At 46.9% G+C, this 24,344-nt stretch overlaps 1 protein-coding gene across 1 annotated transcript; it reads left to right on the top strand.

Annotated features, from left to right (window-relative positions):
• Nucleotides 1-943: 943 nt before the first annotated feature.
• On the top strand, nucleotides 944-11,609 carry LOC125996040 (serpin B9-like). The gene is made up of 7 exons (XM_049765002.1): nucleotides 944-1,020; nucleotides 2,064-2,259; nucleotides 5,654-5,788; nucleotides 6,473-6,590; nucleotides 7,645-7,787; nucleotides 8,718-8,873; nucleotides 11,111-11,609. The coding sequence occupies exons 2-7, from the start codon at nucleotides 2,092-2,094 to the stop codon at nucleotides 11,507-11,509; spliced, it is 1,119 nt and encodes a 372-aa protein (XP_049620959.1). The 5' UTR covers nucleotides 944-1,020; nucleotides 2,064-2,091; the 3' UTR covers nucleotides 11,510-11,609.
• The last annotated feature ends 12,735 nt before the right edge of the window (nucleotides 11,610-24,344 follow it).

Raw genomic sequence — 24,344 nt, 5'->3', positions numbered from 1 at the left:
CAAGGAAGGAAGGAAGGAGGAAGGAAGGAAGGAGGAAGGAGGAAGGAGGAAGGAAGGAGGAAGGAATGAAGGAAGGAATGAAGGAAGGAAGGAAGAAAGAAAGAAAGAAAGAAAGAAAAAGAAAGAAAGAAAGAAAGAAAGAAAGAAAGAAAGAAAGAAAGAAAGAAAGAAAGAAAGAAAGAAAGAAAGAAAGAAAGAAAGAAAGAAAAAGAAAGAAAAAGAGAAAGAAGAAATGGTACAACGAGCTGTCCACTGTTAAGCTGGGGTGTTTCTATGGCAGCATCTAACAAATGACGTTTCCAGCAATTCAAAGCACTAATATTGATACTCCGCTTTTGTGGGGCTTTTCAGCTGCCAGGTTTCATAGAAGGATAGAGGGTTGAGGGTGCCTTCCCGGCAAGGAAACTGCCTTCACTTTGGCTTGAAACCAGCAGCTCCGCCTGCTGCCCGCCCACTGCCTCCCCTTTAAAGGGCCGGCTGGGTTGTCAAGCCAAGCCAGCGTGTGCTGCAGCCGGCTTGGCTCGACTTGGCCCGGGTCCCAGCTCCACTGGGGATACAGCTCGCAGATAAACAGCAGGTGAGGACATCCTGGGGTAGGGTCGGATCGAAAAGGCGGTGGGATCCGAGGATTAGGGAGACAAGGACCCGGGCAGGCCACCAGGAGGAAACCAAGAGCAGGACAGAGCAGCTGGGGAGAGAAGAGAGAAGACAGCTCCAGCCAGGGCGGAGAACAGGCTCTTCCCAGTGACAGCTGGGACAGTGACAGCTGGGACCATGACAGCTGGGACAGGGTGGCTGTGCCAGCGAGGATCTGTCCAGCCTGGGTGACCTTCCTCTGCTCTTCTCTGGGGCTTTCTCTGCTCAGTCTACCTGGGGGGTCTACCCTTGACAGCCTCTTCCATCCCTCTGTTCCTGCCTTTGTCATGGGCGATGATGCCAAATTCTCCCAGCTGGGTAATGACGTGTACCAGTTGCCGCTGTGATATGCTCTCTTCCCTGGAAAGTGCTCATCCCAGCTAGGTATTTGTGCTGCCTGTGGAAGAAGAGGAAGAGGAGGAGAAGGAGGGAGAGGAGGAGGAGAGCCCAGCCCCTGCCACAGGGGTGAGGGGAGGAGAGCCCACCCTCTGACACAGGGCTGAGGGTTTCCAAGGCTCCGAGCTGAGTTCCACCGGAACTGGAAGAGGGCCCCCGGAAGGACTCTTGATCCTTTGGGTCATTGCACTGACCTCCCCTGGGTGGTTTGTAAACATCTTGGGCTGGAATGAAATTGTGGCAATCACAATCCATGAGGAAGCAGGTCATTCGAGTCCCAAGGGCTCAGGAACCAGCCAGTAGTTGCTGCAGGTGGACACATCTTACCAGGCAGGGCCAGACTGACCCACCTGCCCACCAACATTCTCACTCTTTCTTCCCGGGGTGAAGGGGGCCCACCCACAGCACATGGTCCAAAGCTGCCTCTGAGGAGCAGGGAAGCCTCATAGAACGTGGGGTCCTGCATATCTCCTCTTAGCCCCTTTCATTCCCAGGGTCAGCTTGGCCCTGAGCTTTTGGGTATCTGCGTGGGAGATTGAGGTCTGCGATGTGGCTTGAAATCACTGTGGCAGGTTGGGGTGCATGGGAGGTGACCCCCTTGCCCCAACGATCTTGGGGACCAGGGGTTGGGGGAAGAGAAAGGAGAGAGACACAGGGGGGGGGGGAAAGAGGAGACAGAGAGGAGAGACAGGAGAAAGAGACAGAGAGACAGAAAGGGGGTGAAAGAGAGAGGAGATACGGGGAGACAGAGAGAGGAGAGAAATAGAGTAGAAAGACAGAGAGGAGAGAGAGAGAGTGCAGTGAGCAGTGACAGCTACATTAATTTCCCTCCTTGCAGCTCTTAAGACAGTTGGATCCATTCCATGGACCTAGTGAGCTCATGTGTTTTGCTTCTGGACGGAGCGTAACAGGGGACAGATTTCCTCTCACCATCAGTCATGTCATGAGCGAGATTCCTCAGTTGCCTCAGTTGGACGAGGCAGGGGACATGAGGGGTTCCCCTGATGGCTACCTCTCCCCCCAACCCATAGGTGCCGGACTCAAGACTGCCTGGCCGCCATGGATGCGTTTTCCAAGTCCAATGGCTCCTTCGCCGTCGTCCTCCTGAAGTCTCTGTGCCAAGACACACCTGGGTGCAACGTGTGTGTGTCTCCCCTGAGCGTGACCTCTGCCCTGGCCACCATCCTCCTGGGAGCCAGAGGCAGCACCAAGGCCCAGATAGCCAAGGTAAGCACCAGGGCCAGGGAAAGGGCTGACAGCTCTTCTGCTCAGAACTGTCAGTGAGGTGAGGGGCAGATGCCTGGTGAGTGATTTTTTTGTGTGTGTGGGGGAGGCAGTGGGGCCACATGGGAACATGGCAGGATTTATCGGAGAGTGAGAAGTCCTGGGCATGGACCTTTGTTTCCAAATGAATCATCTCAGAGCACTGGTGTTGGGTGAAGTGTTTCAGCCCCTATTGGGAGAAAGACGCCTGGATGGCTTGAAGGTCAAGGATGGAAGGTCTAGTTTTGGGAGCCAAATATTCTGTGCCGTGATTGTTCTAGAAGGCAGCATGTTTCTGAAGTCCTTTAAATTTCTCAAGGTAGGACAGGGCAGGACAGGTGAGGCCAGGAACCAGTGAATGAGGCTGGAAAGACAAGTCCTTAATTTTCTAACAGGCTTTGGAGCTGCTACTTAGCCTGGTTTAACTAACATTTGCTGAGCACTGAGTCTACCTCTATGGCTTCTGAGCTATACAGCAATGCCCAGGGTACTCCTGTCCATGCTGGGACCCAGATTCAGTCCTCTTCCACATGCCGACATGTGTTCCAGACTGCTGAGCTATCCCCTCAGCCACACTCCTAAGCCTCAGGGCCTTCAGCACCCCCAATGCCTACCTCCGAGTGGCTTCAGAATTTCCACTGAACTTGCTTTGCCCTTGAGAAGCAGAGTGATGTCATCATGATTGCTATTATTGTGGACACTTGATGGGAAACACATAGATGATGACAATACATTTGTCCCCTATATCTGTGTCTGAGTCATCGGGCCCCACCCCCTGACATTTCTTAAAGGTGAAGAGAAGTAAAGAGAACAATGTCATATATGGGGGCATTTCTGGGGAAACCCCAAAACTAGGGGGACTGATTGATGGGAAGAGTCTCTAGGCTCTGGGGGGACCTGAGTTTCCATGGCAGGGAGTTGGGTAAAACCCTAGTGATCTGTGAAACCCCAAGAATGGATCAACTTTATCCTCTGAAAACCCCAAGATGACTGAATCTTCCTGATGGGTGATACCTGAAGATGGGGTATATGTGTGTGTGTGGGAGTAAGATACCACAGACCCACTGCCAACCTCTGCTCAAGCTTCTCCCTTGTTTGGGGGTGCCCGGGGTGTTACCCTGTGTAATTAGCCAGGGTGGGAGCTGTCATGGCCAGATGATGGCTGCAAGGACTTGGTCCCAAGAACCTGGTAGTGCAGCCCATGGGCCCAATGCATAGTCAAGGATCAAACATCCCAGAGACTCTCTCAGGGACCCAGAGCCCCATAGAGCTAGATTCTCATACACTCTCGTGATGCCCAAGAATGAGTTTGTGGGTGTTGTGGGGAAACTTCCCCAGGTAGGCATGTCTCCAAGCAGGTCCAGGATCCATCCAGAGTGAAGGTTTCAAACATGTGTGTCCAGGTATTTTTGGGGGGTGGTTCTGTTTGCCTCTTAATCAACTCTTCTAGGTCTTTATGAGCCAGTTGACCTTTAAACAGCATTTTTTTTTTCTAGAGCCAACCCCCCTCAACATTGGTTAAGTTATGGGTGTAAAGTTGAGAATGAACTTGGGATACCAAAGCTAACCCTTGTGGGTTCAGAATCCCTGAAGTTGCACTACCAGACCCTTCAACATTGGGGGGATGTTTATGGGGGCAGAGAGAAGGTCAGACCTTCCACCACTCCCCAGGCTTGTATTTCTGCACATTTCCCCAGGAAATGTCTAGGGCTTTCTGCTGCATTACACGTATGTACATGTGGCTGAGAAGTAAGATGCCCTGCAAGGAGTACAAGTGTCTGGCGACTATCTCCTCACTCTTTCCTGCTACTTCCCACCTCTTTGCAAAGAAACCCAGTTAAGGAACCAGATCTTGGCACAAGTGTGTGGTCAGCCTGTGGACACGGGTTGAACACAGCTGTACACATGGTCACCTCACGCACGTTGTCCCAGCATCTCTCCCCTCTTGAGATGAGGACTTTCCCACTTTCCTACTGGGATGTGTTCCCTGGGCTCTGCCTTTGAAGAAGCTGCGTTCTTTCTTGAGGGTGTTTCTCTCTCGTCTCTCCTTCCTCAGAAATTCTAAATTAAACCTGTTTTGTTTAAAACACACACACACACACACACACACACACACACACACACACACACACACACACAGAAGAAACCAGCTATTTTCCTCTGGGTTTTCTTCTCACTTTCAGCTCTTTCTCTGCCTCTGTCTGTCTGTCTCTCTCACTCCTCCTCCATCCTCTTTTTCTGCCCTTTATCTTCCCACACCCTGTATGACATTGCTTTGATGATATACACAGGAAATGCACAGTTAAAAGGCAAAACACTGTGGGGTTGGAGACATAGCACAGAGGGGAGGATATTTGCTTTGGACTTGGGTTCGATCCCCAGCATCCCATAGGGTCCTCCAAGCTCACAGGAGCAATTCCTGAGCCAGAGTTGTTAGGGTCTGAGCAGATAACTTTACTGGTGCTGAGAGTCAAAGACCACCTCTGATCATGTAAAATGCAAAAGGGAGTTTATTCAGCTACAGCTGGACCCCTGTCATGAGACAAAAGGCCCTGAGTGTCACTGGGTGTGGTCTAAAATCAAATTAACTAAAAAAAAAAAAAAGACGCAATGTCCTTCTAAAGAAAAATGGGGGATATTTGAAAAACAATTTCCATACAACTTTTTTTTTATTAATATATTTATTTAAACACCCTTGTAACAAACATGATTTTACTTGGGCTTCAGTCATGTAAAGAACACTCCCCTTCACCAGTGCAACATTCCCATCACCAATGTCCCAATTCTTCCTCCTCCCCATCCCACCCCCACCTGTACTCCAAACAGGCTTTCTATTTCCCTCATTCATTCTCATTGTTAGATAGTTATTTCTCTAACTGCACTCTCACTCTTTGTGGTGAGCTTCATGTTGTGAGCTGGACCTTCCAGTCCTCCTCTTTTTTATCTCTGAGAATTATTGCAAAAATGTCTTTTATTTTTCTTAAAACAAATAGATGAGTGAGACTATTCTGCTTCTATCTCTCTCCCTCTGACTTATTTCACTCAGCATAATAGATTCCATGTACATCAACGTATAGGAAAATGTCATGACTTCATCTTTCCTGATGGCTGCGTAATATTCCATTGTGTATATGTACCATAGTTTCTTTAGCCACTCATCTGTTGAAGGGCATCTTGGTTGTTTCCAGAGTCTGGCTATTGTAAATAGCGCTGCAATGAATATAGGAATATAGGTGTGAGGAAGGAATTGTTGTATTGTACTTTTGTGTTCCTAGGGTATATCCCTAGGTATACATATTTTTTAAAACCAGAAATAAAAGTGGATAAATCGCCTTTGTGCTTGTTTGTTTCTCCACAGATGCTTTCTCTAAAAGAGAAGAAAGATCATCAAAGTTTCCAGTTGCTTCTCAGCAAGGTAAACAATCTGGAAGGCCAGTACGTGCTGAAGACAGCCAGCCGCCTCTACGGGGAGATATCATGCAACTTCTGCTCCGTAAGTGTGGTTCGGGCAGACAATGACAGTTACTCAGTGCAGAGTCCCAGAGACAGATGGAAATGATGGTAAATTTGGTCCCCAAAGCTGGAAATTTTGTAACTACATCAGAATCCATAACAAACAAACAAACAAACAAAAAACAAAACCTGGCTACTTCTAAGATTTATTTCTCCTTTCTGGATATTCTTCATTTTTTTTTATTTTACATTTTGCTTTTTTTTGGGGGGTGGGGGGCTGGCATTCAAACCCAAGGCCTCACACACACCAGATAGATGTTCTACTGCTCAGAGCTCTTAGTTTATCAACTAATTTCATAAACTCCTATATTTTATTTTTGGTGTCCTTGATATCTTGTTTTTATTTATTTTGGCTTGTGAGTCATACCTGGTGATGCTCAGGGCTTACTCCTGGCTCTGCACTCAGGAATTAATCCTGGCAGAGTTCAGGGGACCACATGGGATGCTGGGGATCAAACCCAGGGTTGGCTGTGAGCAAGGCAAGAGCCCTTCCCGCTGTGCTATAGCTCTGGCCCAGAATGCTGATGTTTTAATATCTAGTAAGTATAATCTGATCTCTTTCAAGAGATCTGGGTCTCCTTTTAATCAAAGTTTGCAGCATTGGGCGAAGCTTGCTGACCTCTTATTTGGAATTCAAACCTCATAGACCCCGTTCCCTCCATAGCCCTTTAAGGAAGAGTGTTCTCAGCTGTACCAGGCAGAGTTGGAGGAACTTTCCTTTATCAGAAGCCATGAGGAGGCTAGAGGGAACATCAATAACTGGGTCTCCAGGAATACAGAAGGTGAGAGAGGCCCACTGTCTTCCCCTTCCTCCTCCTCCCCACCATCATCTCCCTCTCCCTCCTCCTCCACTGTCTTCCTCCCCACTGTCCTCCCCTCCCTTCTCCAAGTCATCCTCCCATCCCTCTCCTCTTGTTTCCTCCCCTCCCTCCTCCTTCCATTCTTCTGCTCCCCTTCCTTCCTCTTCCTTTCCCTCTAATTTCTAGGCTTCCCTTCCTACCCTTCAGACTTGACTTAGGTTTCAGATAATTGGAAGTTCAATTTTTTAAGAGGCTTCTAGAAGTTTCTCCAGGCACCAAACTCCCAAAGCCCACCATTTGCCCCAAATGTGTGCTTCATCCTGGCTGCTGCCCACAGGAGCACACGTCCTAATGAATATTGTTACTGGAGGGAACCAGGGAGCATGAGGTCCAGCCTGGAACCTTGGCTCTCTTTCAGCTCAAATTATTCTCAAATCTGGCTCGAATCTGTGTATTTTCCAAGGCTGGAGGTCAGGAATGCCAATTCCATGAATTGTTTTTCTTTTTTTTTTTAAACCTTTGTTTTTGTCTTTTTGTATCTTTGGGCCACACCTGGCAGCCCTCAGGGGTTCTCTTATGGCTCTGTGTTCAGCAAACCTTCTGGCAGGGACCAAACCAGGGTCTGCTGTGTACAAGGCAAACACCCTCCTTGCTGAGATATAGCTCTTAGTGATTGAATCTCAGTGATTCAGGTTATTTTGAATTTCTGTGCTTCCTTTCAGTCTAAATGATGCAAAATTAAGAAATTGTTCTTCATCATGGGGCCAGAGTGGTGGGTGCAAGCGGTAGAGCGTTTACCTTGCACGTGCTAACCTAGGATGGACTGCGTTTTAATCCCGGGTGTCCCATATGGTACCCCAAGCCAGGAGCGATTTCTGAGTGCAAAGCCAAGAGTAACCCCTGAGTGTCACCGAGTGTGGCCAAAAAAAAAAAAACCAAAAACCAACCAAACAAAAGAAATTGTTCTTCATCAATAATCTTGTATTTGCCTCATGACTTGATTTGTAGTGACAGTTGCATCTATTTCTCTTGGAAGGTAAAATTCAAGAGCTGCTGCCCTGTGGTTCCGTGAGTCCCCTTACCAACCTGGTTCTTGTCAACGCCATCTACTTCAAAGGACAGTGGCGAGATACATTTGACAAAGCATACACGGTCGAAGTGCCTTTTAAAATAAATCAGGTAGGGACAGCGTTCGCTCCTGGGAATCTGAAGAAACTGGCTGGCAGAATTTCACTCTGCAAAAACGAGAGAGATTGGCATCATAAATTGAAAACTGCCACATTCTGAGGATTCTAAGGAAACTTTGAACTTGGAAGAAAAGAAGGAAAAAACCAATTTGTTACTAATGATATATATATATATATATATATATATATATATATATATATATATATATTTAATTTAATTTTTGGGTCACACACCCAGTGGCTCTCAGGGTTTCCTCCTGGCTCTGTACTCAGAAATCACTTCTGGCAGGCTCGGGGACCATATGGATGCCAGGAATCTAACCACTGTCAGTCCTGGATCTGCCACATGCAAGGGAAATGCCCTACCACTGTGCTTTCTCTCTGGCTCCTAATATTTTTGATTTTTGAAAAATGGGTCTTTTCAGCCTCTGATAGTCCCATATTTACTTAGTTCTGAAATGGAAGATTTCCCCTGTTGGCCTAAATTGCTGACATTGAAGCAAAATGGAGATGTTTTGGTAATCAGCTTTTTCTGAGATATGTATGGAGTGGGCAGAGGGAGAAATAGAGAAAACATGTTTAATTATTTTTATCTTAAACTTATCATCATAATCATTATTATTTTGGCCGCATCCAGTGGTTTTCAGGCATTATTCCTAGCTCTGCATTTAGGAATTTGCTCTTGGCAGGCTTGAGGGACCCTATGAGATGCTAGAGATCGAACCTGCGTTGGCTGCATGCAAGACAAATGCCCTTTCCACTGTGCTATTGCTCTGGCCTCATGCACTGGGTGCATTTTTGCCAAGGAAGATCTGCTCCCACCCTGGGCATCTGTGTTCTGTCTGTCGAGTGAGATGTCTTAGCCCTTCTGCCAGCCCTCCCCTCCTCTTTGACCCCATGCCTGCTGGTTCATTCCTTCCAGAAGGAGCAGGTGCCGGTGCAGATGATGTTTCAGGAATCCACATTCAACCTGGCCTACATCGATGAGGTAGAAGCACAGCTGCTGGAGCTGCCTTACATCAGGCAGGAGCTGAGCATGTTCATTCTGCTCCCGGATGAAAATGTGGACCTGAGATTGGTGAGAGTCTCGGGGAGCCCCTGGCACAAGGCATGACCTCACAACATTCAGTGAGCCCCGCCATTCCCGGGATTCCCAATAGATAGACACAGCTACTTGAGGGTGTCTCCCACTGTGCCTTACTTCTTCCCATCCCATCTTTGTGCCACCTCTCAAATGGGGTGTGGACCCTGCCTGGGGGAATGATGCCTGGGTTTGAATGCAGAGTCTCACCAGGTCCACAGGATGACTGGTACCTGCTCTTAGAGGCACTCTTCTCCAATGAGGACCCAACAGTGTTGTAATTTTTCCTTTGGCCCCACATGACAGTGCAGTGCTCAGGGATGACTCATAATAGTAGTTCTCAGGGCTGACTCCTGACTGTGCCCGGGGATGACTCCTGACTATGCTTAGGGATCACTCCAGACTATGCTCAAGGATCTTTCCTGGTGGGCACAGCAGACCATTCATGGCGCCACAGTTGTATCTGGGGTTAGCCATGTGCCATGCAAGGATCTTGCCCCCTATTTCTCTGGCCCCTATTAATATTTTTTAAAGTTCCAGAAGTATTTGTATTTTGTTTGAAGTCATTCCTAGCAACATTCAGGATTATTCCTGGCTCTATGCTCAGAAATTACAATTGGCGATGCTCAGGAGACCCTATGGGATGCTGGGGATCAAACCTGGGTTGGCGGTGTGCAAGGCAAAAGCCCTCCCTACTGTGCTATCTCTCCAGCCCTGCAGAAATATTTTTTATTTGAAGAAAGAACCCCCCTTCCTGCTCTGAATTCCTAAGAATGGGGCCTAGAACCTCTGGCCTCCTCCTCTGGCTGCTCCCATTTGTGGTTTCTTGAGTGTTCTTGAGTGGGGGGAAGGTCACAGGCTGGCACTGCCATCACATCCATCTATGGCTCTTTCTCTCTCTCTCTCTTTTTTTTGGCTCATTTTCTCAATACTTCATGTGTTTAATACAAATGTGAACTCCCTTGGCAAAAAACCTTGCCCCTTACTTGTTTATGACCATGCCAGCCTCTTGGGGCACATGTAAGATGCTTTCTCTTTCCTGGGCACAACTGTGGCACCTTTCTGTTTGATCAACGCCCTGTCCACCTACAATGATCCCATTCGCCTTTCTTGTGGGCCCATGTGTGTTGGCGCAGTGTTTTCTGGACGGTCTAGAGAACATATGGGGGCAGCTCATTAGGACAAGTTACTGGAGAGAGAGGTAGTGATTCTGGCCCAAAGCCTGATTATAAAGTTTTGTAAACAATTTTTTTTTGGGGGGGCACTCCTGGTGACACTCAGGGCTTTTTCCTGGCTATGTACTCAGAAATTGCTCCTGGCTTGGGAGACCATATGAAATGCTGGGGATCAAACAGAGGTCTGTCCTGGGTCAGCCGCATGCAAGGCAAATGCCCTACCTCTGTGCTATTGCTCCAGCCCCTGTAAACAATTTTTAATTTAAGTTAAGAACCCTGGTTTGCAAAGCTATTGAGATTTGAGTTTTAGGTATAGAATATTTCAATCCTAAAATCCTGCCACCAGTTTCAACTCTCTATCTCCAGTGCTCTCAGACTCTCCCTCATCCCCCCAATCCTTGACACCTTGACAGGCCCACTACAAAGTTCCGTGGTTACAGCTTAGATCTCATGTTTTCAGTGTTGTGTCTGTGCTTGAGATGTAGAGCTGGACCATGCTCACTCCTACATCCCCAATATAACCCAAGCCTGACCCTTGATCCTCCATTCCTCCCCTTTCTCATCTTTTTACTTTTCACCTTGATTTTTTTCCTTCTCCCCCAACTCTGAGGTCAAGGATGACCTAGGCCACCCCTCTTTCCTACATGACATTTCCTAATACGGTTAATATTTTGCAAAAAAAGAAAAACAAAAAATCCCTGGTCTGTTCTAAAAAGGTCAGTAGGGAAAAGCCACATTTTGACCTAAGAAACAGGAAGGGGAAGAGTCAGCATTGAGGACAGGGAAGTCAGGGGCCTGTGCCAGAGATGCTGAAAATACCACTTCCTACCCTCCCACTTCTCTCTCTGAAGAGAGAATGGCCTTGACTGGATGCTGGTCAGCCAGTCCTGTCCCCTCCCAGTCTCTCTCTCAGTTCCTCCCCTGATACCCAGCACGTAGGAGTCTCCCATATCTGGGCAGAAAGCATGTCCGTGTCCCACGTGGTGACCAACAATATGGAGGAGAGTCAGAGAGCAGGGTTGGGTTGAGCTGACACTCACCTCCGGCTTTTGCTTGCAGGTGGAGAAACAGCTCACGTTTGAGAAATTTCGAGCCTGGACCAAGCTTCTGAAGAGCACCAAGGTGGAAGTTTCCCTGCCCAGGTTCAGGCTGGCAGAAGATTATCAACTGGAGTCAGTGCTGCCCACGCTGGGCATGGTCAATGCCTTCCAGATTGGCCAGGCTGACTTTTCGGCCATGGCAGAGGACTTAAATCTGCATCTGTCCACCTTTGTGCACAAGGTCTGTCTGGAGGTGAATGAGGATGGCACTGAGGCCGCAGCAGCATCAGGCTTGCTCATCGAGGTAGACTGTGGAGCGGAGATGCCCCAGTTCTACGCTGACCACCCCTTCCTCTTCTTTCTCATACACAACGACACCAAAAGCATTCTCTTCTGCGGCAGATTTTGTTCACCTTAATGGGGTGCCTCCTCAAAGACGGGTCTGCAAAACACTTGGCCCATGGCCCCCTCTTTCCCTCTCACACCTTCTATAGAGATTTTCTGCAAGCTACACAGGCAAGAGAGGCCGTGGTTGACCTGTGTGGACTGAAGAAATGGTAGCTCCTGCATAGGTCCCAACCTGACTCTTTCAGAATGAAACACAGAACTACAGAAACTGCTTGAATTATTTCAGGACACTTGGGCTTTTTTCCAGCCCCCTTTGATGGTCCCCTGTTGTGTATGTAAACATGTCAGTGGGATTATTATGTTATTGACCCTACCCTGTTCGGTGATTGTGCCCTACCCTTGGGTGGGACCTGGCATTCTGCTCCCACCGTTGGGTGGTACCTGATTCTGGGGCATAAAAGCAAGGGTCTGTGGAAGGCAAGAGGCTTTTTTTTCTGGGGCCTATTCTTAGGCCTTTTGGCTTCAGCCTCTTCACGGAATAAAGAGCTGTTTTCTTTGGAAGCCTGACTGCCTGTTGGCTTTCTTCCCGCTGCATTCACCTCAGAACCACCGGCTGAACAGGGTAACAAACTCGTGATCCGAGCTGGAGGAGAAAGGCCTCATCCTCCACCCTTCCATCCTTTCATCAGTCAACCTCATCAGGGGCTGACTTGCAACAGTCTCCCACCTCTCTCCTGTGGCACTTCAGGAGGAAGAGTTGAGGAATAGCTTCCAGGCACGGCTTTCACTCCTTTCCGATAACCAGTTCTGAAATAATCATTGTATAGCATTGGAGTGATAGGTAGGACAGAGGGAGGGCACTTGCTTTGCACGCGGCCAACTGGACTCTATTCCTGGCACTCCATAGGGTCCACTGCCAGGAGTGATGCCTGATTGTGGCCCCAAATCACTGTTAATATTGTTATTAAATTATTAAATTTCCTTAAAGCACACACATCTGTACTGTGTTCCAACTTTTTCTGAAAATGGACATTTTGATTTGAATTACTGATACTTCAAATGAACATTTTTTGGGGGGCGGGGGAACTGTGGGAATTAAAGCCCAAGCTCTCTCAGGAGTGATCCCTTAGTACAGACATAGTAGGAAACCTTGAGCTCTACCAGGTGTGGCCAAGCCTCTCCATATGTCTGCACCTCATCCCTCATCTGCATCAGTGACAGAGTCCTGTGGGGGAGGGCTGACCTCCCCTCTGTGCCACACCCCTCCCCATCTCATAATTTATGCAACATGCAAATGAGCTCCCCGTGGGAAATTCAGGCTGCATCAGAGCACCAGAGTAAATTTGGGGGTCCTCTGAGCACCAATCTTTTGCAACTACGAAGGACTCAAAACTTTGCTGTTGCTCTGAATGAAGGCATTGCTCAAGGCAGCTGTGCACTGTAGGCTGGGAATAGCCGGGCTTTCTGAGTCAGGGCTATGAAAAGGAAAGGGAAGCCACACATTTTTTTCTGCACAGAGAAGGGGGTGTGGGCAGTAGGGCCATTGAGACTCGGTTGCCTTCTGTCAGGTCTTCTAGGTTCATGATGCGTTCATGTTCAGGTGTATTGGGAATCTCTGTGAAGAGGGTGATGTTGAACCAGAAAAGTCCAAGCATGTGGTCAAAGAGGGGGTGTCTCCTTCCCAGTGGAAGGGGACTTACCATTTCTCTCACTGGAAAGGAAATCACCCAAGCCTGGGTAGGACACCTCTTGGAAAAGGGAAGTTTTGGAGAGTGTCAGCTAGAGTTCTTTCCACTTTTGGTTTTGTGTTTGGGCTATTCTGTGTGGTGTTCAGGGACTACTCCTGGCATAGTGCTCTAATATTGATCCTAGGGATGCTCAAGGAAGAGCTTGGGGCTCCCATAAGCAGAGTATGTGCTACAACCAGTCTCAGAGAGAGAGAATAGAGAGAGGGAGAGGAAAAGAGGGAAGGAAGGAGAAAGTGAGGGAGGACAGAGAGGGAGAGAGAGGAACAGAGAGAGGGAGAAGAAGAGAAGGAGGGAAGGAGGGAGAGAGAGGGAGAAGGACAGAGAGAGGGAGAGGGAGAGAGAGAGAGAGAGGGAAACCAAGAGGAAGAGAGATGACTCACTTTTATCACCAGAATGCACCCCCAATGCATGAACTATTACTCAGGCGTGCAAATATTGACCTCAACAAACCCAAGTGGGGTGTCCTTTCTGACTCCTAAAAGCCATCTACAGATCTTTAAAGAGTCAGTTCCTAATAGTTTCCTCCCAGACTCCTCTCTTCTATGTGGTGTCAGTCTGTCAAGTGTTGGCTTGCATTTCAGTCACATATTTATCTTAAAAAATATTTTAATAGGGGGCTGGATTGATAGCACAGTGGGGATGGTGTTTGCCTTTCACATGGACAGCTCAGGTTTGGTCCCTGGCATCTCATAGGCTCCCTGGAGCCTGCCGAAGAGTAACCTATGAGTGCCTCTTGGTGTGGCCCCCAAATAAACAATATATATATATATATATATATATATATATATATATATATGTATTTTAATATTGGCTGTTGGCACTTTATTTCCAATGCACATCGAGTAAACAGATTTGTAGGGTATTAGAGCTCTCACACTTATTAAAAGTAGGAATAATGTTAGTTAATCCAGCCTTTGGGGGTGAAGGTGGAGCTGCACCTGATACCCTTGGTCATGTCAGCTGTGGAGCTCAGAAACCACAGATGCTGCATGAAGGGAAGGCTGTGTGTGAGGCCCTGTGGCACAACGGGCAGAACAGCTGGCTTCTTGGGTGGGTTTGTCATGGGTGGGTACCTGCCCACAGGGAAAGTTTCTCTTCTGCTCTGCTGCTCCCAAAGTGAGGGCCTTGTTTAACGTGATCACGCATCATTTCCCCAAATGTGCAAGCCCTTGAGACGAAGCCCATCCACCTTCCACCTTCAAGCAGTAGAGCTAGAGAGAGAAAGAGAGTGATATAGAGATAGAGGCAGAGACAGAGGTAAAGAGAGAGAAAGGGAGGGAGAGAGAGGAGAGAAGGTGAATGAGGAGAGAGAGAGACAGAGAGAGAGGGAGAGAGAGAGAGAGAGACTAAGAGTGAGTGAGCACTCAGGAAACTAGTGGCCAGAAATGAGTACAGGTGAAGGGGTGGGAATGGGAACTTCGTATGACCAACAACTTCTTAATGCTGTGTCTCCCAATGATTCAAAACAAAAAGTAAATCAAAACAAATGAATAACCCAATGAAATGCATACTGTGAAATATTATTCATACCATCAAGTATGAATAATAGTCAAATGGATATTATTCATACGATGAAATAAACTATTATTTGGCCACCCCCCCAAAGAAAGAAATTCTGCCCACTTGCTCCAAAAAATGACTACAATAATACCTGAGGACAAGAGAAATGATGTGGGGGAGGACAGGGAGGGCTGAGAAGGAAGCACTGTGACAATGGGAGTTGGACTGATCACCCTGGACAAGATGTGGGTGCTGAAAGGAAAGAAAACAATAGGGAAGATACCCTTTCAGGAACAATAATGTAAAGGACAGCGTGTGTGTGTGTGTGTGTGTGTGTGTGTGTGTGTGTGTGTGTGTGTGTGTGAGAGAGAGAGAGAGAGAGAGAGAGAGAGAGAGAGAGAGATCGAACAAGGCTAAGCGTGGGAGTGAGGAGAGTGAAAACTGGGGCCATTGGTGGTGGTAAATGAAAACAGATGAAGGGATAAGGGTTGGAACATTGCCTGATAGAAGCTTGACTCTCTCATGGCAATTTAATTAAGAAAAATAATTCAGGGGCCAGAAAGATGGAGCTAGAGGTAAGGTGTCTGCCTTGCAAGCGCTAGCCAAGGAAGGACTGCGGTTCTATTCCCCTGCGTCCCATATGGTCCCCCCAAACCAGGGGCAATTTCTGAGCGCTTAGCCAGGAGTAACCCCTGAGCATCAAATGGGTGTGGCCCGAAAAAACAACAACAACAAAAAAATTCAAAACCAGAAGAATCCAAATGAGCTCAGTGAAATGAAGCTTTGAACCTTGCGTTTTCCTCAAGCTCACTCATTCTTCAGATTTCTTCTCCTCGTGCTAATTCCTCAGGTTCCCACAAAGAATGTCCCCCAAAAGTAGGATGCCAGCTAAAAATGGGGTGGCCAGATTTTTTCCCCACAACAATTTCAAGGTCCCCGCATACTACTTCACACCTCCATTTGCTCTTCTTCACCTTTGATGCTCAGTCCCAGTGACTTACAGAACTAGAAAATGGTCCATTTACGGTCACTGTTGGTTGATAGGGACTGACAGGTATGTGGAGTAATTTCTGAGCTCTGAAGGTGAGCATCCCACTCCCAGACCCTCTCTGCCCTCCCCAACCTGATATGCTGGTCGGGTCTCTTCAGGTGACTTCTGTGAAGTGGAGAGGAGAGAGGTAGTACCCAGAGAAGGGAACCTACCGCTCCCTCTCTCCCCACCTCTGCCACCCCAAGACATGGCCTAGGAAACACAGACTTGTTCTTTGTGGGGAAGTGAAACCAGGCCTAGACCTTCTCCAGACCTTTTGGGTTTGTCTCCTTCCTGCACAGAAAATAATTGTAGTGAAGTAAAAACAGGTTTTATTTCGGAGATTCTGAGGAAGAATAGGGAGAGGATAAATAAGAGAGAAAATAAATCCAATACCCATCAGATAAGGGGCTAATATCTAAGAGTTTTGCTAGTGGTTTATCAACCTTGTTGGTAAAAACACTTCATGATATTGAGATTAAAGCAAGAAACGTCAGTTTCCAAACAAGTAAAAGCAGATATAACAAATGGGGTTATATTAAACCCAGAAACTTCTGCACCTCAAAGGAAATAGTGACTAGGCCACCCACTGAATGGGAGAAACTATTCACCCAATGCCCACCAGAGAAGAGGCTAATATCTAAGATAAACAATGTGCTGATAGAACTTAACAAGAAAAAAACATCTAACCTTATCAAAACATGAGGAGAAAAAAATGGACAGTCCTCAAAGAAGAAATACAAATGGCCAAAAGGCACATGAAAAAATGTTCCACATCACTAATTATCAGGAAGATGCAAATCAAAACAACAATGAGGTATCATCTCACACCACAGAGACTGGCACACATCACAAAGAATAAGAACAATCAGTGGGGGCTGGAGAGATAACATGGAGGTAAGGCGTTTGCCTTGCATGCAGAAGGTCAGTGGTTCAAATCCTGGCATTCCATATGGTCTCCCAAGCCTGCCAGGAGCGATTTCTGGGCATAGAGCCAGGAGTAACCCCTGAGCGCTGCCGGGTGTGACCCAGAATCCAATAACCAAATAAATAAATAAATAAATAAATAAATAAATAAAAAATATCAGTGCTGACAGGGATGTGGAGAGAAAGAAACTCTCATTCACTGTTCATGAGAATGCTTCTAGTTCAACCTTTATGGAAAACAATATGGAGATTCCTCAAGAAACTGGAAATTGAGCTCCCTTATGATCCAACTATACCACTCCTAGGGATATACTCTAGGAACACAAAAAGGCCTTATGCACACCTATATTCATTGCAGCACTACTTACAATAGCCAGAATCTGGAAACAACCCAAATGCCCAACAACAGATGAGTGGCTAAAGAAACTGGTACATATACACAATGGAATACTAGAAAACCATCAGGAAAAATGAAGTCATGAAATTTTTCTATACATGGATGGACATGGAAACTATAATGCTGAGTGAAATCATTCAAGGGAGAGAGATAGATACAGAATAGTCTCACTCATCTGTGGGATTTAAGAAAAATAAAAGACATTATTGTGATAATACCCAGAGACAATAGAGATGAAGGCTGGAAGGACTGGTCCACCGTATGAAGCTCACCACAAAGTAACTGCACTAACTACCATGACAATGCTAATGAGTGAGAGAAGTAGAACGCCTGTCTCTCCAATATGGGCAGGGGCTGGGGGAGGAGGGAGATGGGAACACTGGTGGTGGGGAGGTTGCAGTGGTGAAGTGGGGTGAATCTGAATGAGCTCAGTGACATGGAGGCCTCGAACCTTGCGTTTTCCTCAAGTTCACCCATTCTTCAGATTTCTTCTCCTCATGTTAATTCCTAGGTTCCCACAAAGACACTCCCAAAAGTGGGGTGGCAGCTTCAAATGCCGTGGCCCAGTTTCTCTCTACCACAATTCTAAGTTTTCCCCATACTACTCACACCCCTACTTGCTCTTCCACACCTTTGATGCTCAGTCCCAGTGACTTACAGAACTAAAAAATGGTCCATTTATGGTCACTATTGATTTATAGAGGCTGACTGTATCTAGCAGGTGTGTAGAGGGGTTCCTATCTTCTCTGGGCCTGCCTGGCATCACCATGCAGTAGCTCCTCTAAATCCCAGCTCTTGGCCTATTATACCTCGAGAATTTGGGGTCAAAGCTATAGCACAATGCTAGGGCATTTGCCTTGCACGTGGCCAACCAACGTTTGATCCACAGCATCCCATAGGGTCCCAGAGCCTGCCAGGAGTAATTTCTGATTGCAGAGCCAGGACTCAGACCTTGTGAGATCCAGCTTTAGGATGCAGAGACTTTAGAAGTCTCCTAGTTCCTGGCTCAGGAAGCATGATATGGTAGGAGGCAAGTGTCTTAGGGCATTGTAGGATGCCTGAGCCAGGTGTAGATGATGTTGGAACCTGAATTCTGAACCAGGAGGGACGCCATTTTGTAAAAGCTACAAGGCAGGCTTCTTCTTAGATTCTGAGCAAGGAGAGACCCATTTTGTAAGGACCACATGGTGTAAGCCACACCCTTCACAAGTCTATTTCCATAGACCCCTCCCCAAGCTACATGGCCATACCAGGTAGTCTATCTGGGAAGGACAAGGGAACAGTAGGAAGGTACCACTAGACAAGAGCCAATCATTTTAAGGATCATTAGAAAGCTGGAACCTTCCTATATAATGTTCCTCATGACCTTGGGCAGAGCTCATCTCCTTCGGAGGAATGGTCCTGGCTGACCAGGCTGGAGGGTCTTGTTGGCAGAGGGATTAAAGTATTAAAGTTTATTCCAGTTTTGTGGTCTTGTCCTTCTACTCTGGAACCCTACAGATGACAGTCCACCATGGGCTCAGGCCAGCCCAAGTCTGCAGGAGTTCAGTGCTGGTTGAGATATGGAGGCCTGGCCAGGATCTCAGAGGCCCCTGTCGTCCAGTGATCTGTTACATCAGCACGGCTTAAGGGCCACTTGGATTTCTCAGACATGTGGTCCTTGGGCAAGGCTGAGGCTCTGTTGGCTTTAGAAAAAGGAAACAGCCACTCCCAAACTTGACTTGGAGTTCAGGACCAGACAGGAAAGAGGTTCAGGAAAAGACACCCTGAAAAGCAGTAACTCAGTACAGCAAAAGAGACTTCTGTAAGACATTTTATTTGCATGCCTGAGCAATAGCACAGCAGGGAAGTTGTTTGCATTACAAGTGGTAGCACTGTGTTTGATTCCTGGCATTCCATATGGTCTCCTGAACCTGCCAGAAGTGATTTCTGAGCACAGAACCAGGAGTAACTCCTCAGTACTGCTGAGTGGCCTATTTTCTTTTCTTTTTTTTTTTTTTTTTTAATTTGGGGTTTGGGTCACAACCAGCAATCCTCAGGGATCACTCCTAGTGGTGCTGGGGGACTCTATGAAATGCCAGAGGTTGAACTTAGCTTGGCCATGTGCAAGGCCAGCTCCCCCCTCCCTGCTGTGCTATTGCTATGTCCTAGCCAAAGAAAATCTTATGGGAGATTTAGTTCCTACTCTTGGGGACAGGAACAAATGAAGGAAGAGTCTTCAAAAGGACAGGAAGTAGTTAGAAAAGATTTTCTCTAATCCTGGAGGTTGGATATTCCTAACGAAGGGAGGGCTCTTCCTTAGTGGAGATTTTTCAATGCAGGGCCACCCCCAGTTAGAAAGTTTTTGAACTCTGATGCAGGAGCGAAGAAACAGTAGGTGGTGAATATGCAATCATCAATCTTCTTTTAAAAAAGTAATATATTTAAGCACCATGATTACAAACATGTTTGTAGTTGGGGGTTCATTTATAAAGAGAACACCCCCTTCACCAGTGCTGCATTCCTGCCACCAATGCTCCTCAACTCTTTCCTCCTCCACCCCCCTGCCTGTATTGGAGACAGGCATTCTATTTCTCTCACTCACTACCATTGTCATAAGAGCAACCTTAAATCTTAGCACTATTGCAACTGTGTTAAGTTGTAATAATTTTTTTTTGTTTGTTTCTGAATCACACCTACCTGTACTCAGGGCTTATGCTTGACCCTGAGTAACTCAGTGACTGAGTAACTTGGTAACCACTCCTGGTAGATTTGGGGAACCCTATGGAATGGCAAGGGATTGAATTTAAATCTGCTGCGTGCAAGACAAATGTCCTCACACAGTGCTGTCACTCTGGCACCCTTATTGATGCCTCCTAATAGTAGCTCTGGGCATGAGAAAAATGGGGGAAAACTGGGGAGTGAGTGAGAAACAGCTGACAGGGATTTAGGGAAATAAAAACAGGGTGATGCAGATTAACAGTCATAAGGAAAAGTGAACACCAGGTAGAGAAGCTCAACCATTAGTGCATGGAAGAAAGGGAAGCAAAACAGTGAGTCGAATGCAAAACTCTTTTGTTCTTCAAAGCCACATCCGTCTTCTCTGAAGCCTGGCTTGTAAAAACCTATTCACTTGTTGCTTCTACTTTTTTAGAGTTAAAAAGAAAGTGAACCCTTCTTCAGGACTGAGAGTGTCTGGGGCTCTCTGAACTCTGGATCTGCCTGAATATATAAATTCCTTTCTCTGCTGCCCACTTTGGCTGTAACCTTTCATTGCCTTCTCCTAACCCAGGGCCACCAACTGCAGCAACCAGGGGAGGCTTCATTTGCCCAGCAGATGAAATTATGGAGAAGCAGAGTGCCCCCAGGAGCTGGAGTTAGCTTAGAGCAAAAGACCAGGCTTCCTGCAGTAAGAAAGCTTTTGTTTAAAATCCGCGGGTGGTGACATGATCCTGCAGGCAGGCTCTGATGTCACTAGGATTTCTTTCCTTTTCTCCAAAGCCTCCTGCTTCCGAGAAATCGAAACTTGTCAGCACTGCAGGGGTGGGAGGAAGCGCCTGCTCAGAGGCTGACCCTGATGGCGCCTGGCAGCGGACCAAGGCGCTGGGCCAGACAGAGCTGGGCTTTGCTGTTTTATTTGTTTGGGTTTGGGGGCTGCCTGCATCCGGAGGTTCTTAAGAGCTTACTTCTGGCTCTGGACTCAGGGCTCACTCTCAGCAGGCTGGGGAGGGGGTAAGTGATGCTGGGGATGGACCCCAGGTCGCCAAACACCCTATGTTACTCTTGGGATTCAAGGAGACAAGGGTCCCTTTGCTTAAGAAGCTGCTTAGAGTTCTGGGGGAGGAAGAAAATGAAAGTAAAAGAATGTTAATTATTTTGGGGATGCAGATTCTGAGTCAGAATTGGATCTTTTTTTTCCTAGTGGATGATAAAGGCAAGGGAGGAAGGAAGGAGAGGAGGGAAGGAAGGTGACTGTATGTGTTCTTGGTCACTGAACTCTTATCTGTCATCAGACCCATTCCCTGCTCCCTTGTCACCGGAGGGGTGTTTCCACATTTCTTCCTTCCAGGCCAGGGATATTAGCAGATTATTTGAATTCTAACCCTTGACCCACACATTCCAGCAGCCAAGCAAACAGAACAGTGTGGCCTGTACGGGGAAGACAAGAAAATAGAGTTTCACCTCAGGGGAAGCTTTAGGCCTGCCTAAAGGAAGAAGCACATGGACTGTATAAAAAGCAGCTGTCCCTCGCCCACCCTGGGGCTGACATAACCTTCAATTTGTACAGCTGAGCCAGCCGGGAAGACTCGCCGCAACCCAGATCCTAAGAAGGAGACATGTGTTGGCCTTTTGAGGGAGTCTTTGGGATATTCCCTACATCCTGGTTGAACAAGGAGCAAAAATGTATTGGGGCCCAAAGAAATATAGTGCAGGGGCTAAGGTGCTTGGCTCGCAAGTGGCCCATCTTGTTTATTTTGGTTTAGCATGTTTATTTATTTAGTTTTGAATATCTTTATTTAAGTGATCACAAACATGTCTGAAGTTGGGTTTCAATCATAAAAACAACCCCCCCCACGTTAGCAGTGCAACCTTCCCACCACCCATATCCCCCATCTCCCTCCTCCCCATGCCCTGCCTGTATTTGAGACAGGCATTTTACTTCTCTCACTCATTATCATAATATCATTGTCATAATAGTTGTTAGTGTAGTTATTTCTCTATCTGCACTCACCACTCTTTGTGGTGACTTTCATAGCATGAGTCAGACCTTCCAACCCTCATCTCTATTGTCTCTGGGTGTTATTACAATAATGTCTTTTATTTTTCTTAAATCTTATAGATGAGTGAGACTATTCTGTGTCTATCTCTTTCCCTCTGACTTATTTCACTCAGCATAATAGTTTCCATGTCCATCCATGTATAGGAAAAATTCATGACTTCATCTCTTCTGATGGCTTTATATTCCATTGTGTATATTCCATTGTGTATATGTACCACAGTTTCTTTAGTCATTCATCTATTGAAGGGCATCTGGGTTGTTTCCAGATTCTGGCTATTGTATATAGCTGTTTCAGTGAATATAGGTGTGCAGAAGGCATTCTTGGTTTGAATCTCTGGCATCATATAGTGTAAGACAACACCCAGCTATTAACCCAAAACAAAAGCATTCCTCTAAATTCTTCCTTTAAATCCATCCCTTTAATATGTAAAAGCCCACCAGAGTAGGTACTTTTGTCTCTCACTCTACTTTTCCCCTCATGAATTGGGACTGTTTTAATAAAGAAAGAACAGTTTGGCTTAGTGATTGAAGGAGGCGAGAAGCAAAGTGACTCTATGATTCTTTCCTTACTGGCTTAGTTCATTAATCCTTTGTGGCTACCCTGCTTCTTCAGACCCATCCACCTGAAGGTGGAAATAAGGTGTGTGGGGTGATTTCACAACTTGGGGATTTATTTTATAACTGGCGCCCAAACAGGGACATAGGGTCTCCCAAGTGCTACCAGAAGTGAACCCTGAATAAAGAGTCAGGAATAATCTCTGAGCACTGCCAGGATTAATCCCTGAGTACAGAACCAGGAATAAGCTCTGAGCACTGCCAGTCATGAGCCCTGAGCACAGAACCTGGAGCAAGCTGAGCACCACCAGGAGTAAGCCCCAAGAACAAAGCCAGGAGTGAACTCCAAGTCCTCTTGTGTCTCTACATTTGTCTGGGTGAACCCAGTTTCCTAGCTTCAGGTCTTCTCAAGGCCCAGCTCCCATCCTGTGTCTTTCTGGAAGGTTCTTTAGGTCCCAAGCCCCATTCTTCTGACTTGGTCACAGGATGCTGCCACAGCATGGGCAGGACCAGGATGTGGCTGAGGCAGGGCAGTTCTCGGAGCTCTGGGCTTGTGGTTTAGCTGGTTCTGGCCTGGGAAAGTTGGGCTCACTGTTTTGATGGTTCTGGCAGCCCAAGTATCTGGCACATGGTCAGTCATAATGGGAAGAAAGGGGACTTGTGGGTGCTGGGACCCACCTCAGAACCCTGTATGTAGAATGTGCTCCTCATCTTCTTCCTTCTTCTTCTTCTTCTTCTTCTTCTTCTTCTTCTTCTTCTTCTTCTTCTCTTCTTCTTCTTCTTCTTCTTCTTCTTCTTCTTCTTCTTCTTCTTCTTCTTCTTCTTCTTCTTCTTCTTCTTCTTCTTTCTTCTTCTTCTTCTTCTTCTTCTTCTTCTTCTTCTTCTTTCTTCTTCTTCTTCTTCTTCTTCTTCTTCTTCTTCTTCTTCTTCTTCTTCTCCTTCTCCTTCTCCTCCTCCTCCTCCTCCTTCTTCTTCTTCTTCTTCTTCTTCTTCTTCTTCTTCTTCTTCTTCTTCTTCTTCTTCTTCTTCTTCTTCTTCTTCTCCTCCTCCTCCTCCTCCTCTCCTCCTCCACCTCTTCTTCCTCCTCTGCCTCCTCCTCCTTCTTCTTCCTTTATCTCCTCCTCCTTCCTTCTTTTCCTCTTTCTCTTCTTCCTCCTCCTTTTCCTCCTCCTTCTCCTACTCTTCTTCTCCTTGACCTGAAATGGACATTTTGGGCAGTTTTACGCAGAAAGTTTAGTGGCATCAAGAACATTCAACACTTGGGTAAATACCAAATTCCAAAGCCAGAATCTTCTCATCTCATCTTTCACAATTTGGTCTTTGATCCAAGTGCACTCCTGCCCTGCTCCCTGTCCCTCTCTTTGGGACTCCTCTTACTGTCACCTGTATATTCCGTGTTCTCAGATAAGAGGGGCTATGCCAAGGCAGGCAGGCAGGCAGAAGCCCCTTAATGCAACTCAGGAGATGAGAAAAAAAAGCCTCAACATGACTGAGGAAGGGTCTGGGGGAGACAAGATTCTCCTGGAAGCCACCACATGCTACCATGCTACCACCAGGTCAGGACCCAAGTAGACCCTGTGTCAAGGTCCTTGGGATATAAGGGGCAAAAAGGCTGATCAGGTGAAGAAGCACACAGGACTGAAAGTGACTCCCAAGCAACAACCCTCAGCTTTGTGGGCTGAACTCAATACAAATCAGCTTCTCTAAGCAATTTGTATGGGGTTCTCCATCCTGGGGTTGCTGCTACCCTAAGTCTGGTGAGTCACTTCCCCTTTCCCACCCTGTATGCAGGTTAGAGGGATCCACACTCTCCTTTTGGGGACATCTGGTCTTTCCATTTGGGCCACAGATCCTGGTCTCCCAATCTGCTGGCTGGTTCCTAGGCAAACTCCTGGTGGGCCCACCCTGTGGTGTCTGCACTGAACCATCTTCTGAGGTGGGAGGATAGAACCTTCAGAGTCTCTTTGAGGCCCCAAACTTAGCACCAGA

Source organism: Suncus etruscus, chromosome 18, assembly GCF_024139225.1.
Source record: "Suncus etruscus isolate mSunEtr1 chromosome 18, mSunEtr1.pri.cur, whole genome shotgun sequence".
Taxonomy (NCBI): domain Eukaryota; kingdom Metazoa; phylum Chordata; class Mammalia; order Eulipotyphla; family Soricidae; genus Suncus; species Suncus etruscus.
This window is presented reverse-complemented; position numbering and strand designations above follow the sequence as displayed.

Excerpts from the sequence above, each read along its gene's own strand:
- LOC125996040 (XM_049765002.1), top strand. The coding sequence starts at position 2,092 with ATGGATGCGTTTTCCAAGTCCAATGGCTCCTTCGCCGTCGTCCTCCTG. Across the intron at positions 2,260-5,653 it reads CCAAGGCCCAGATAGCCAAG|ATGCTTTCTCTAAAAGAGAA; the intron begins GTAAGCACCAGG and ends GTTTCTCCACAG. Across the intron at positions 8,874-11,110 it reads AAAATGTGGACCTGAGATTG|GTGGAGAAACAGCTCACGTT; the intron begins GTGAGAGTCTCG and ends TTTTGCTTGCAG.